The sequence below is a fragment of the Catharus ustulatus genome, chromosome 2 (assembly GCF_009819885.2).
Source record: "Catharus ustulatus isolate bCatUst1 chromosome 2, bCatUst1.pri.v2, whole genome shotgun sequence".
NCBI classification, from domain to species: domain Eukaryota; kingdom Metazoa; phylum Chordata; class Aves; order Passeriformes; family Turdidae; genus Catharus; species Catharus ustulatus.
Window position 1 is genome coordinate 123,591,687 of NC_046222.1, and position 16,104 is coordinate 123,607,790.

Below are 16,104 nucleotides of genomic sequence, written 5' to 3' on the forward strand. Positions count from 1 at the left end.
TAAAAGAGTTGGGCATAATTACTGAGGTGTTTTAATCAACTGCTCTGCTTCCCTCCTCTTAAAAATTCCCAAAGCTCTGTTGCCTCATGGCTGAGAAGGAAATGTCTCAGGAATCAGGGTGCAGGTAAAGGGAAAGCTGAGGGTGAGAATAACTTCAGATCCACACAAAGACACTTGGGAAGAGTGGAAATCCCAAACTGCTGCAGAACCCGTGGGATTTTGAAGAATCCTGGATTCCCTGGGGCTGGAAAATCCCTCCCAGGTCATCCATTCCCAGCTGTCCCCATGGCCACCTTGTCACCCTGAGTGCCACCTCCAGGTGCCACCTGCAGGGATGGACACTGCAAACCTCCCTGGGCAGTGCCAACCCCTGAGCTCCCTTTCCATGGGGAAATTCCTGCTGGTGCCCAGCTGGGAGTAATTCTGGATTAGAGTTTGAGAAGGAATCTTGCCTGGGAGGTGGAGAGGCCCTGGCCCAGAGCAGCAGTGTCCAGCTGGGACAGTGGGAGGTGTCCCTGCCATGGCAGGGCTGGATTTGGATGGGATTTGAGGTCCCTTCCAACTCAGCCATTCCACAACTCTGTGATTTCTCCACTGTGCCATTCCTTGTGCCATCACTAAAGGATTTACTGATTTTAAGCCTCCTTTGTTTGTTCCACACAAGGAAATGGAAAAAGTGAATTGCTGTTGATAACCCCTCTGCCAGACACAGCACACTGTTCCTTTTCTTTGCAAAGTTTCTTTTCCAAACACCATCCATCAATCAAAGCCCATCCATGCAGCTCTTTTACCATCCAAATATTTTCCAGCACACCTCACCAAGGGGATGTTGGTTATCATCAGCTCCACTCCCACCAAAAATCTCAGCATTTTAACCCAAATTACAGCAAGAAAGTGGGATTGTTGCCTTGATCCTGGTGTTTGGGATTCTCCTCCCTCAGCAAAGCTGAGCTCTAACTGATCCTCAGTGCTTCCCATCCTTCACTAAATGTAATAAAGCTTCTGATGGCAAATTAATTAACCACGTTGACAGCCATGATTTAATTGCAGGTGAAGAGTCAGAGAGAGGTGTTCCTCAAAGTGAAGCTTTCTAGGGCAAAGCAGTGGCTGGAAAACAAAACCTTTGTTTGCTCTGCTGCACTTGAACATCAAAATTCACCTCTTGGTTTTCCACAGGACAGGAAAACATTCCATGGGATTTTTTTTTCTTGGGTGTGAGAGGGACCTTAAATCCCATCCCATCCCCCCTGCCAGTGTCCCAGGCTGCTCCCATCCCTGTCCAACCCAGCCTTGCATCCATGGATTCTGCTCATCACAGCAGTCAATAAACCAGGACACCAAACTGCTTAAAACCCCAAGAAACAAACCTGAAATAATCCAGGTGTCAACACTTCCATTTCATTAAACTGCAACATCAAATTCTCCAGTGGGTTTAAATCACAGAATGGGTTTGGGTTTTTTTTTTTTAAACTGAGATCAACAATAAATTACCTGCAAATGTGGTTTTTAGAGGGACAATGAACCATCAGGGTTGGAAGAGATTTGCAAAATCACCCAGCATCACTGCCAGGGTCACATCCAGCCTGTCCTGAGCCAGGTGTGTCAAACCAAGGCTGGTTTTCCTTTCAGGCTGTGCCAGGATTTCCCTCCATGCCCCAAACAGCCACTGGCCAACAAAGGAAAGGCACTCAGGGCACAGCCAGGGCAATAATGGGGAGTTTTCTCCAGTTCAAAAGGAGGAGGAGGATTGCTTCCTCCCCAGCTCCACCCAGAGCAAACCCTGCACAAAAAGCTTTCTGTTCTGTCTCCCAAGGAAAAATCCCCTGGCATTTCACTTTGATTGATAATGGGCAATAAACTGAGGCTGGAACTGAGTAAATGTGTGGGGTTGGAACACAGGGACTGCAAACATGGATCCCATCCCCTGTCCATGGACTCTGGATCCCAGCCCAGGGAGGAGCTGGAGCTGCTCAGAGAGCCCAGAGGAGCCCCAGGATGAGCAGAGGGCTGGAGCAGCTCTGCTGGGAGGAAAGGCTGGCACAGCTGGGATTGTTCAGCCTGCACAGGAGAAGCTTTGGGCTGAGCTCAGGGTGGCCTTGCAGGGCCTGAAGGAGCTGCAGGAAACCTGGAGAGAGACAATTCCCAAGGGCTGCAGGGACAGCACACAGGGAATGGCTTCACTGTGGGCTTGGATGGGATCTTGGGAATCAGGAATTGTTCCCTGGGAGGGGCTGCCCTGTTACTGATACTGTCCCTGTTACTGACCCCATCCCTGTTCCCACTCACTGCCACCAGAGAGGGCTCAGCTCCCCAGAACTCACATCAATCCTGGCTGCCTGGGGTGTAAGAAATGGATTTCCAGCAGGATTTCATCCCCAGAGTGTTCTGGTGAAGAGCTCTGGGAGCTTTCCCTGTGCCAGGGAGCCGGGAGCTGAGCCGTGGGCTGGGATTGTTCCTGTTGCCCCCACCTGTGCTCAGGGATTTGTTCTTGAGACAGATTCCTTCTGGAGCCTGAGGTTGCCAAGGAAAAGCATCACTGTGAGCTTTGCTGGACAATTAATCAGAGTTTGATTAGTCCTTCCCTCCTCCTCTTCCTCCCAGCCCCCTCTGGAATCATCTGTCCCATTCCAACGCTTCCTCAGCTGCTGGTTTGGATCTCTAGAGCTGCAGAAACAAGGAGGGAACTCAAAAAGCTGCCAGGAAAGTTCTGTCCAGCCCAGTCAGTTCTCCAAGGTGGATTTGAGACGCTGTGTGTGAACTCCCTGCCTTGAGAGCAGGTGGATGCCAGGAGCACACACAGGGAACAGAATTCCTGGGGGAGGGAATTGCAGGATCCTCCTGATCTGCCACTGGAGGTCACAGCTCTGCCTGCAGGACAGGGACTGGCCTGGCTGGAGGCACAGGGGGTGGTTGAGGTCAAGGACAATTGGAATTTTTACTTCTTGTAAGGGAGGGGAAAAGCTGTGGGGAAAATCTGGATTTGAACTGCATTTCAAGGCAGCTCTGGCTGACACAAGGCACTGCCCAAGGTGTCCTGTCCTGTGTTTCAGATCCCAGAATCCCAAATCCCTGGGGCTGGAAAATCCCTCCCAGCCCAGGCAGTCCCAGCTGTGCCCATGGCCACCTTGTCACCCTGAGTGCCACCTCCAGGTGCCACCTGCAGGGATGGGCACTGCAAACCTCCCTGGGCAGTGCCAGTCCCTGAGCTCCCTTTCCATGGGTAAATTCCTGCTGCTGTCCCCCCTGAGCCTGAGGCTGTGTCCTCAAGGACTCTTCCAGAAAGGACACAGGGCTGCTGTACCCACCAGCAAAGTCTGGGATCCATTTGGATGAGCCCCAGCTCTTCACTCAGAAGTCTCAGACAACACTAAAAATCCACACTCTATTAAAATCCTAATTAAAAAGCACCCAAGCAACTAGCTGAGTGAGCCTCCCTTGTGCAGGAGCTCAGCTCTGGGAACTCTCTCCTTGCAGGGTGGAAACTCTGACACGGCTTTAATGACAGGGCAGTGATGCTCTGGCAGCTCCCAGCCCAGCATTCCTGCACGTCCCAGCTCCTGCTGATTCAGGAGAGAGCCTGAGCAGCCAGAATTTGTCCAGCAGATTAAAAAGCAGGTGCAGCACATGGTAATCCCTCTGCCAAATTGTGCTGTGTGGGAGAGGCATTCAGCAAGAACTTTCCATGCCTTGGCAGCACACGGAGCCATCCAGGCTCCCACAGCCTTCCAGGGAAGGACTGGCACGGTTTTGGGGAGGGTTGTGCTGCTGAGCAGGAAAAGCTGCTTTTAATGGCAAGTCCTGTATTTTCCCACTTGAGTAACATCAATAAATGGATCATGACTTGATTTACAAAGGGTCAATCCAGCATGGGTCAGCTGTGAGAAAAGGTAAAAAAAATCCATGGGGCTGTTAAAGGCACTTAAGAGATCCCAGAATTGGGCTGGGAGGGATTTTCAGGATCATGTCCCACAGGCAGGGACACCTCCCACTGTCCCCAGTGTCCAACCTGGAACTGAACATTCCAGGGATCCAGGGGCAGCCACAGCTGCTCTGGGCACCCTGTGCCAGCCCTGCCCACCCTGCCAGGGAACAATTCCTGCCCAAGATCCCACCCAGCCCTGCCCACCCTGCCAGGGAACAATTCCTGCCCAAGATCCCACCCAGCCCTGCCCTCCTTCAATTTAAAACCATTCCCCTTGTCCTGCCCATGTACAAAACTCCTCTCCCTCCTTTTCAGAGCCCCCTTCAGGCTCTGGGGTCTCTCAGGAGTCTCCTCCAGGCTGAACCTGTTCCCATCAGGGAATTATTTGGATGAATCCCACAAACCCTGGGGATTAGGATCACTCACACAGAGACACGAGTGGCACCCAGAATTTCCCTTCTCCATCTGGAACAGCCACTTTTCTCTGTGTTTGTCCCCATGGGCTCCTTCCAAGCAGAGCTTTACCAAGAGAAGTGTGGAACAGCAGCTGGCAAAGGTGGGATCACAAAACCATGGGATGGTGAGGGCTGGATGTCAAAGATCTTTTCCACATCTGCTGTGGGATGGCAGCCAGAGCTGGAGGCTGTGCAGAGCTGGTTTAATTCAGGATAAACCCATTGCTGGAGATTTAGCTCCACCTATGGAGGATACAAGTCCTTGACAGGACTCTGGAAATCTTCAGATGCAGGGATTTAGTCCTGCTGTAAGGCTCTAATCCCAGAAAATCCAAGGTGGGAAGAGCACCCAGTGCCCCCCCAGCATCACCCCAAGGGACACATCCACACTGCTCCTGGACACTTCCAGAGACAGGCACTCCAAACCTCCCCAGGCAGCTCATCCCAATGCAGGGAAACAGGAAATTCAGCAAATCCTTTAGGAATGGCACTAGGAATGGAGAAATCACAGAGTTATGGAATGGCTGAGTTGGAAGGGACCTCAAATCCTCAAATCCCATCCAGTTCCAGCTCTGCCATGGCAGGGACACCTCCCACTGTCCCAGCTGGACACTGCAGGGATCATGACTTGCTCTGGGCCAGGGCCTCTCCACCTCTCCAAGCAAGATTCCTTCCCAAGCTCCAATCCAGAACTACTCTCAGCAGGAATTTTTCCCCAGCTCCCCTTCCCAGGATGTGTTTTCCAGCCCCAAAGGAACTCCAAACCAAAGGGATTCCTGGCAGGAAAACACACACACACACTTAAGGTGACAAATCTGGAATGTGACAGTCCCTGTTATCAGTGGGAATTCTGTCAGGGAAGATAAATCCAGCCCTGCCAGCTCCATCCTGTCCCTTGTCATTGGAGTCACCTCTGTGCTCCTGCCTCACTCCCTCTAACATTAAAAATTTGGGATTATTTGGAAGCTTAATGCCAAAATGTTCTTTTCCAGTGTCTTGGGGAAATGTCTTTATTGTTGTTTTGTCTTTCCAGAGCCAATTATGAATTATTAAAAGCATTAGCAAGGAATAATTCACTGGAAAATGTTTCAAGTGTGTTGGGCAAGGCAGGATAAAAGCAAAAAGGAAGAATTTGTGTTCCCCAATTCAACCCAAAAGCAGAATTTGAGTGGGCAGGTGATGATGCCAAGGGCAGAAGCCCTGCTGGAATTGTTCCAAGATGTTTCAAAAATTGTTCAGATGTTTCCAGAGCTGCTGGAGTTCATTCCTTCCCCACCCTGGTAAGTCTGGACTAAACAAAAACAACTGAGCCAGTTTTAAAATAGCGCAAAGTTACTAAACCTGGGGCTGCTCTGGAAAACAGAACTGATAAAAACAACCTTTGGTCCTTCAGAGGTCCCTGCCTCACCCTGAGAACAAGGCAGGGCTTTAACTGAGTACCAGAAATTCCTTTTTGCCATCCCTACCCAAAAAACCTTCATGGCTTTCCTCAATTTCTTTTGCAACAAAAAAAGTTACCAGGTAAAACCATTTAAATACTTTAAATATTTAAATTAAACATTTAAATACTGGTGTATTTTCATATTCCTGGAGCTTCAAAAATCATGGAATGTTTTGGGATGGAGGGACCTCAGCTCATCTCATTGCACCCTCCACCATCCCAGCCTGACCCTGGACACTGCCAGGGATGGGAAACCCAAACCTGGCTGGAAAACCCCAAATAATTCATTTTAATGTAAATATTGAGTGCATTATGAATGCACAGGGGTTGTTCTGGAGCAGGAAAATGCTGATACCTTTCTTAGGAACCTGAGGCACAGAGGAATGAGGTTTTCACTGGAATTATCCCCCACTGGGTTTGAGGCATGAGCAGATTCTCACATTTGGAGATGATGAAATTCTCTGAAGGTTGGGAATCAATTTATCAGGGCTGGCACAACGTTCTGCCCCTCTGGAAGCTGAAAATTCCCATTTTGGGGCTGAACTTTGAGTGGCTCCATGCAGAAAACACCAGGAACATTTACAAGAAGACAACAAAATATTTTAATTTCAATCTGCCCCGTGCTATACAAGTGTATAAAATACCAACCAAGCATCCATTGGAACATTACAAAAATAAAAGGACCAGAAAAAAGCAAGCAGCACACTGGAGTCATGAGGACAGGAGGTGGCAGATCCAACCAGGAACACACTGGGAGCATTCCAAGATTTCCATGGTTCCCACCTCAGGCAGGGGTCAGGGATTACAATGACCAAAATCAGATTTATTGATGGGTTGAGAATTGAAAAGCAGCTCTGCTTTTGTGGGAAACACAGCAGCAGCCACCTGGGTTTGTAGTGCCAAACTCTTTGATTTGCCATGGAAAAAGGACAGCACAGGAATTATTCCCAGTGTTTTAATCTGAATGTGGTGAGACACAAAGTCCAGCAGTCACTGGAGAAACGTGGAAAAGTCTTGGAAAGGCTTCAAGGCAGTTGTGGCAAACCTACAGAGTTTTTCTGCACTTCATTCCTTTGTTTTGGGTTGAGGGTAACCCAAAATAATCTGATTTTCCTGTGTGTGCAGCTCCAGCAATCCATGGGATCAGCTCAGGCACCAGGAGCAGGCTCTGTTCCAGTTTCCAGGGAATAACAATCCAAGCCAGAGCAGAAAATTCAGTATATCCCTGCTCTCCAGGCCCACATTTGTGTTCCAGTCAGGAATTCCAGGCCTTCCAGAACACCCTGTTTCCCTGCCCCACAGCCTGGAATGGCTCCATTCTTTTAAAAACAAATGTTATTTTTAAAAAAACCAAGGTGTGAACCAGGAATTTCAGCTTCAATCTCTTCTCAGACCAACTGTGGCAAAAGCAAACCAAGAGAGAGCCACAGTTTGATTCCCAAAAACACCATGAGAGGCTCAAACTTCCTTTTTTCCAAGTTGTCTTTTCCATGGATAGCAATTCCCATCTCTTCTCAAAAAATCCTGAATCCTGTTTCAAGGTGAGGATCTCCAGTTTAAAAATCAGTAATAAAATATTTCTGCCATCTTTCTTCTTTGAATTTTGCATTTTGGAGCCTTTAAAAAAAAAAAACCCTAAAGCTTGTCCCACATAATCCCTGCCTAAATCAGCATTCCTTGGCATTAAGCATTTCATCCCAGCTGAGTGTGGAAGCAAAGCTCAGAAAGTTTGGATTTCTGGATACCCAAAGCCAGTAGAAAAAGATCCAAGTGTGCAGCTTGGAGTAGGAATGGACAAGGACAAGGCACTCCAGCTCTCCTCACTGCTTCCTGCCTGCAATTTTCCAATCCCTAACAAATCTTTACTCACCAAAAATGCAGATTTTTCAAGTTTCTCCAGCATTTTTTTTTCCACTGGAAAAATCCCCCTGCTCTGAGTCCTTTTTTTCCCCCCTCCAAGTCAAAGCTCCCAAACAAATCCTATTGAAGATATAAATTACTTGAATTTAAATAATTTAAAATCCATGTATTCCAACAACATTCCTATTGCACTTTTTTTTGTTTTTCCCATTGCTTTGCCAGGTAAAAACTCCTCTGCAGGAATTTCAAAGGTTAAAATTTTAAAAGCACAACTTCCCAGAGCACCAAAAAAGCAGGTGCTGGAGGAATTGGATCCTGCTGGAAAACCAGTGCCAATAAAACCAAATATAAATATATCATGTATGTACACATCCAGGAGGAATTCTGGGATGCTGAGATAATTAATACTTGAAACAATTCCCAGATTTCCAGAAACTTGGGAGAAACTCTAGAAAAAAAAGCAAATTGCTTTAGAAGACTGAGAAGAAACATGCACAAAAACTATTTTAAGAAAAAAGGGTGAAATTCCCCAAATTCCCATCACCTTTCCAACCCTGTTATCCCAAGGTTTTCCAAACAGCCACCAAAAGCCTCCCCCAGCTGCTTTTCCTCCAAAAGAAGCCCAGCTGTGTCCCCAAATGTCCCCAAATGTCCCCAGATGTCCCCTTCTCCCATCCTGTGCTCCCAGGGATCTGGGAATTCACTCAGCACATCAGCAGCTTGGAATTTCTTAATCTGGAGCAAACTGAGCTTGGAATTCCTTTGTTTGGAACAAACTGAGTATGGAACTCCTTCCTTTTGAGCAAACTGAGTTTGGAATTCCTTTGTTTGGAGCAAATTGAGCTTGGAATTTCTTCACTTGGAGCACACTGAGGTTGGAATTCCTTTGTTTGGAGCACACTGAGGTTGGAATTTCTTCACTTGGAGCACACTGAGGTTGGAATTCCTTTGTTTGGAGCACACTCAGCTTGGAATTCCTTTGTTTGGAGCACACTGAGGTTGGAATTCCTTCACTTGGAGCACACTCAGGTTGGAATTCCTTCACTTGGAGCACACTGAGGTTGGAATTCCTTCACTTGGAGCACACTCAGGTTGGAATTCCTGCACTTGGAGCACACTCAGGTTGGAATTCCTATACGTGGAGCACACTGAGGTTGGAATTCCTGCACTTGGAGCACACTGAGGTTGGAATTCTCCTGCTGCAGCTGCCACCCAAGTCAGCAGCCGCTGTCCCTGGCTGGTTTTCACCCCAAATCCTCGGAGAGCAGCTCGGCTGGGCTGAGCTCAGCTCAGGTGGGCGGGGCTCAAGTCCGGCCCCAGAGCAGCTCGGCTTTGCTGAGCTCAGCTCAGGTGGGCGGGGCTGAAGTCCGGCCGGCGGGTCTGGATGATTTTGGGTTTGGGTTTCCTGGCCTGCTCCTGCTCGGTGTCCTGGTCGCTGTCACACACGTGCACCACCACGCTGGGGGTGGTGGCGGTGGCGGCGTGCAGCTCGTACTTGTCACCTGCAAGGGAAAAAAGGTGACAATTGCTGAGGGACATGGATGGGGACATGGGGATATGGGGACATGGGGACATGGGGAAGGGGGGTGGCATGGAAATGGGGATTGAGATGGGAATGGGGTTTGACACGGGGAATGGGGTGGAATGTGGATTGAGAGGGGAAATGGGGTTTGAGATGGAAATGGGAACATGAAAAATGGGGTTTGAGATGGCAAAGCGGGTTTGAGATGGGAATGGGTTTGACATGGGAAATAGGGAATGAGGATAGAGACGGGAAATGGGGTTTGACATGGAAATGGGGACTGAGATGGAAATGGGGTTTGAGATGGGAAGATGGGGATTGAGAGGGGAAATGAGGATTGAGAGGGGGAATCAGGATTGAGATGGGAAATGGGAACATAGGAAATGGGTTTTGGCATGGGGAATGGGGATTGAGATGGAAAAGGGGTTTGGGGTTTGAGATGGAAATGGGAACATGAGAAATGGGGTTTAAGATGGGAAATGGGGTTTGAGATGGGAATAGGGAATGGGAATTGAGAGGGGAAATGGGGTTTGACATGGAAATGGGGATTGAGATGGGAATGGGGACTGAGATGGGAATGGGGATTGAGATGGGAATGGGGATTGAGATAGGAAGATGGGAATTAAGAGGGGAAATGGGGATTGAGATGGAAATGGGGTCTGAGATGGAAATGGGGACTGAGATGAGAAATGGGGAATAGGGATTAAGATGGAAATGGGGATTGACATGGGAAATGAGATGGGGAATGGGGTTTGAGATGGAAATGGGAACATGAAAAATGGGGTTTGAGATGGGAAAGAGGGTTTTAGATGGGAATGGGGATTGAGATGGAAATGGGGTTTGACATGGAAATGGGGATTGGCATGGGAAATGGGGAATGTGGATTGAGATGGGGAATGGGAAATGGGGATTGACATGGAAATGGAGAATGGGGATTAAGATGGAAATGGGGATTGAGATGGAAATGGGGATTGACACAGGGAAATGAGATGGGAAATGGGGATTGAGATGCAAATGGAGAATGGGGATTAAGATGGAAATGGGGTTTGAGATGGAAATGGGGACTGAGATGGGAATGGGGATTGAGATGGGAAATGTGATGGGAAATGAGATGGGGAAAGGGGGATTGAGATGGAAATGGGGTTTGACAAGGGAAATGAGGGCTGAGATGGGAATGGGGATTGACATGGAAATGGAGAATGGAAATTGAGATGGAAATGGGAATTGAGAGGGGGAATGGGGATTGAGATGGGAAATGAGATGGGAAATGGGATCTGAGATGGAAATGGGACAGGAGAATGGATACAAGGCAGCAGGTGCAGCATGATGGGTTTGATTGAGCACTGGTTTGAGGTGGATTTGCCAGATTATAAAAATGATAATGTGTAAAAATTTATATCTATAAATCATGATATATAAAATTCTAATAGCTAAAAATCATAATATATAAAAATTATATATAAAATTATAATATCTAAATGTATAGAAATTATAATATAGAAAACTAATAAATAAAAAGTATATAGAAATCATAATAAATTAAAATTATATATAAAATATAACATATAAAAATTACAATATATAAAATTATTCTATGCAAGAATTAGAATATGAAAAAATATAATATAAAAAATTGCATATAAAATTATAATATATTAAAATTATAATAAATAAAAAGTTTTATATAAAAGAGGGTGTTAAAACTATACATAGAAAATTGTACTTAAAAACTATAATCTAAAATTATAATATAAAAAATTCTAGTACAAATCTAAATAGAAATTGAAAATAGAAATAGAAATTGAAAATCTAAATAGAAAAAATATAAATAGAAATAAAAACAGAAATAAAATAAAAATAAATTGAAGGAAAATATAAATAGAAAGAAAATAGAAAATAAAAATAAATAGAAGGAAAATATAAATAAAAAACATAAATAGAGAAAATACAAAGGAAAGAAAATACAAAGAAAAATAAAGACAGAAATCAAAATAAAAATTTAAAATCTAAATAGAAAAAATAAAAGAAGAAATAAAAATAAATAGAAGGAAAATATAAATAGCAAACTTAAATAGAAAAAATATAAAGGAAAGAAAATACAAAGAAAAATAAAGAGAAAGAAATCGAAATCGAAACAGAAAATATAAATCGGAAAAATATAAATAGTAATAAAAATAGAAATAAAATAAAAATAAATAGAATGAAAATACAAATAGAAATAAAATATAAATAGAAATAAAAACAGAAATAAAATAAAAATAAATAGAAGGAAAATATAAATAGAAAAAATACAAAGGGGCAGAAAATACAAATAAAATTAAGAGAAAGATGGAAATCGAAATGGAAATTGAAAATATAAATAGAAAAAATAAAAATAGAAATAAAATAAAAATAGAAATAGAAATAAAATTAAAATAGAAATAAAAATAAATAGAAGAAAAATGTAAATAGAAAAACATAAAAAAATACAAAGGGAAAGAAAATACAAAGAAAAATAAAGAGAAAGATAGAAATCAAAATAAAAATTGAAAATCTAAATAGAAAAAATAAAAATAGAAATAAAAATAGAAATAAAATTAGAAGAAATAAAAATAAATAGAAGGAAAATATAAATAAAAAACATAAATAGAAAAAATACAAAGGAAAGAAAATACAAAGAAAAATAAAGATAGAAATCAAAATAAAAATTGAAAATCTAAATAGAAAAAATAGAAATAGAAATAAAAATAGAAAAAAATTAAAATAGAAAAAAATTAAAATAGAAATAAAATTAAAATAAATAGAAGGAAAATATAAATAGAAAATAAATAAAAAATACAAAGAAAAATAAAGAGAAAGACAGAAATCGAAATCAAAATAGAAATTGGAAATATAAATAGAAAAAATAGAAATAAAAAAATAAATAGAAAGAAAATAGAAAGAAAAAATATAAATAGAAAAATATAAAGGAAAGCAAATACAAAGAAAAATGAAAAGAAAGATAGAAATAGAAAGATAAATAGAAAGATAAATAGAAATAGAAAGATAAGATAAAGAGAAATAGAAAGAGAAATAGAAAGAGAAATAGAAAGAGAAATAGAAAGAGAAATAGAAAGAGAAATAGAAAGAGAAATAGAAAGAAATAGAAAGAAATAGAAAGAGAAAGAGAAGGAAAATTGAAATAGAAAATATAAATAGAAAAAATATAAAGGGAAAGCAAATACAAAGAAAAATGAAGAGAAAGATAGAAAATGAAATAGAAATTGAAAATACAAAAAATAAATAGAAAAAATATGAAAAAATATAAATAGAAATAAAAATAAAATAGAAATAAAATGGAAATAAATAGAATAAAAATAGAAATAGAAAGAAAATAGAAACAGAAGGAAAACAGAAACAGAAGGAAAAGAGAAATGAAAATGAATGGAAATCCAAATTCCCTGAGAAGTTTCAGGAACCCCTGCCCCTGTGCCCCCTTACCCGGGCCCAGCCTGGCGATGGCGCACAGCAGGTCGTAGTTGATGACGGGGGTGGCGTCCTGCACCTGCTGCCAGCCCACCGGGGGGGAGGCTGGGGGAGAGATCAGGAACTGCTTCTCGGGGTTAGGGGGGGCCAGGTGGGGGCTCCCGATGTGCAGGGTCTGGGGAGGAGAGCACAGAAATAATGGGAATGAATAAACCAAATTAATGGGGAGCAAAGTGTCCTGGGCACAGGCAGCGAGGTCAGGTCCTGCCCAGCACCCAGGAGAGAGCAGAGTCCTCCAGGGAAATTCATGGGAGGTTCTTCCCTGAAATCTGAAATTCCACTGGATGTTCTTCCCTAAAATCTAAAATTCCTGTGGATGTTCTTCCCTGGAAATGTGATTTTCCAGTGGATGTTTTTCCCTAAAATCTGAATTTCCAATGGGATGTTCTTCCCTGAAATCTGAATTTCCAATGGGTGTTCTTCCCTAAAATCTGAAAGTTCAATGGGATGTTCTTCCCTGGAAATCTGAATTTTCAATGGATGTTCTTCCCTGGAAATCTGAATTTCCAATGGGATGTTCTTCCCTGAAATCTGAATTTCCAATGGATGTTCTTCCCTGGAAATCTGAAATTCCAATGGAATGTTCTTCCCTGGAAATCTAAAATTACAGTGGATGTTCCTTCCTGGAAATCTGAATTTCCATTGGGATGTTCCTTCCTGGAAATCTGAATTTCCAATGGGATGTTCTTCCCTGAAATCTGAAATCCCAACAGGATGTTGTTCCCTGGAAATCTGAATTTCCAATGGGATGTTCTTCCCTAAAATCTGAAATTCCTATGGGATGTTCCCCCCTGAAATGTGAAATTCCATTGGATGTTCTTCCCTAAAATCTGAAATTCCACTGAGAATTTCTGATTGCCAGAGCCCAGATTTCTGCAGGAGCAGAGATGAGGGAGCTCCAGAGCTGCTCTGGAGAACATCCAAAAACTGGGATGGGCAGGGAGAGCCTGGGATGAGCAGCTCCAGTCTGGAATGTGCAGCTCCAGAGGCTGGAATGTGCAGCTCCAGAGGCTGGAATGTGCAGCTCCAAGCTGGAATGTGCAGCTCCAGAGCCTGGAATGTGCAGCTCCAAGCCTGGAATGTGCAGCTCCAGAGGCTGGAATGTGCAGCTCCAGAGGCTGGAATGTGCAGCTCCAGAGGCTGGAATGTGCAGCTCCACACCTGGAATGTGCAGCTCCAGCCTGGAATGTGCAGCTCCAGCCTGGAATGTGCAGCTTCACACCTGGAATGTGCAGCTCCAAGCTGGAATGTGCAGCTCCAGTGCCTGGAATGTGCAGCTCCAGAACTGGAATGTGCAGCTCCAAGGCTGGAATGTGCAGCTCCAAGCTGGAATGTGCAGCTCCAGAACTGGAATGTGCAGCTCCAAGGCTGGAATGTGCAGCTCCAAGCCTGGAATGTGCAGCTCCAAGCTGGAATGTGCAGCTCCAGAACTGGAATGTGCAGCTCCAGGCTGGAATGTGCAGCTCCAGAGTCTGGAATGTGCAGCTCCAAGCCTTTAAATTCTTGGAATTTGTTCATTCCCAGCCCTTTGAATTCTTGGAATTTGCTCATTCCCAGCCAAGGTTTTCCAATAAATGGGAAATCCCAAGGGCCTCCAAATCCCTGGAGCTGTGGAACAACTCTGGATTCTCTAATTAATCTGAGCAAAAATGACCAGGAAGGAATTCTGGGCTGCTGAGATAATAAATACTTGAAACAATTCCCAGATTTCCACAAACTTGGGAGAAACTCTATAAAAAGCAAATTACTTTGGCAGACTGAGAAGAAACCTGCAAAAACTCAGTATAAAATAAGGTTTAAATTCCCAAAATTCCCATCATCTTTCCTAATATTTAAGATTCTTTGGAAAGAAATATTTAATCTCTCCCAAGGATAATCCCAAGAAGCTTTTTTTTCACCTGAGCAAAATAGAGTTTGAGTTCTTTTCCAAGGAATTCTGTCTTGTCCAGCTGGATCCTGGCTTCTGCTGCAGACAAGGGGTTGCTGAAGTTGATTCTCACTCTTTTGAAGCTTTTAAAATACTGAAAGGTGAGGTCCCTGTCGTAGGGGCGGAACAGGGATTCAAATTTGGCCTGGAGAGAAAGGAGCAGAGGAGAAAATCAGTATTGAACACTAAATTAAATAAAATTAAAATAAAAAATTAAATTAAAATTAAATTAAATACAAATGAGAAGTTGGTAATAAGGGTGAATTATCACTCTTGAATATTGATTATTGTAACAGCTTCATTTATTTTCCTTTTTCTTTCTAGAATTAAGTTTTCTACCTTAGCACTTGTATCATTAAAAGAGATTATTATCATTAATAAGTGATGTTATCACTTATTATATTATTATCAGGAATAAATGCTGGATAAGACACTCTGATTTAGCAACAGTAAGATATTGAAAATAAATTTTTCTTAGAAAATTAATACCCAAAAACCCTGAAAAAAGTCTGTCCAAATGTGCAAATTTCAAAGGAGCCAACACAAATTTTAATAGAGAAAAATGAAAAAAATCCTGATTTTCAAGCTAAATGTGATTTTCTCCAGTGACTCAGCACCCAGAATGAAGTCCATGAACATCTGCTTTCCTGCCATTTTAAATTGAATTTTAATTTTAATTCCAGGCCAAAGGAGAGGCACAGGAGGAGCTGCCAGGCCCTTCCCAAGTGTTTTATTCCAACGGGTTCAGGGTCAAATTGGAGGAATTTCCAGGTATTTTCTCTCCCTAAAAGCTTCCTAGAAACTCAGGATAAAGCCACAATAAACATTATTTCATCAAGGGCTTGTTACTGCAATATTTTGAATTAGTAGAGCAGAAAAACACAAGGAAATGACATTAAAAGGCAGAAATTAATTCAGAATTTCCTTTTTCCCCCTGAGAAGCCCCACTTCACACACTCCCCACAGCTGGGTATAAAATAATTCTATTTCAAAGACATTTTAAAATATTTTGAGATTGTTTAGAATGAAACAGGAACAGGAGCCTCCCCACTCAGATCTGGTGTTTGGGAGCCTCAAAGGTGAGATGGAACCATGGAAAATAAACCCAAAATTGCATATTCTGTACCTAAACCCAGAGAAATCTGGTTTTTTATTTTTTCTGGTTTTTTTAAATAATTATTTATTTAAATATGCAGTCATAGAGGTCAGAAATGTGACTTTGGCACTGTGATACTAAAATACAAAAGTTTTTTTTGCCCTTAAGGTATCCTAGCAGTAACAGCTCACTGTATCAGGACTGATAAATATTTTATATTCTTTCATATTTACATTATATATTATTGATATTACAAATCAGGTAATACAGACCCAAGAGGATTTCTTACAGTTTTACCATTTAAAACAAAAAATCCCAGGAGGAGCATCAAACAGATTACAAATTAGTGGATCTTGCTACCAAAATCAGAATTAAAT

General features: G+C 42.7%; 1 protein-coding gene across 2 annotated transcripts in view; it reads right to left on the reverse strand.

Moving 5' to 3' along the window:
• Nucleotides 1-6,396: 6,396 nt before the first annotated feature.
• The window catches only part of RCAN1 (regulator of calcineurin 1), a 35,233-nt gene continuing 25,525 nt past the window's right edge, over nt 6,397-16,104 (reverse strand). For both annotated transcript variants that reach the window (XM_033052978.1, XM_033052979.2), the window contains exons 2-4: nt 14,603-14,776; nt 12,660-12,819; nt 6,397-9,180 (exon numbers count right to left, since the gene is read on the reverse strand). In XM_033052978.1, the coding sequence (XP_032908869.1) occupies nt 9,020-9,180; nt 12,660-12,819; nt 14,603-14,776 (495 nt within the window). In that variant the 3' untranslated portion in view covers nt 6,397-9,019. The remainder of the gene's footprint in view (nt 9,181-12,659; nt 12,820-14,602; nt 14,777-16,104) is intronic.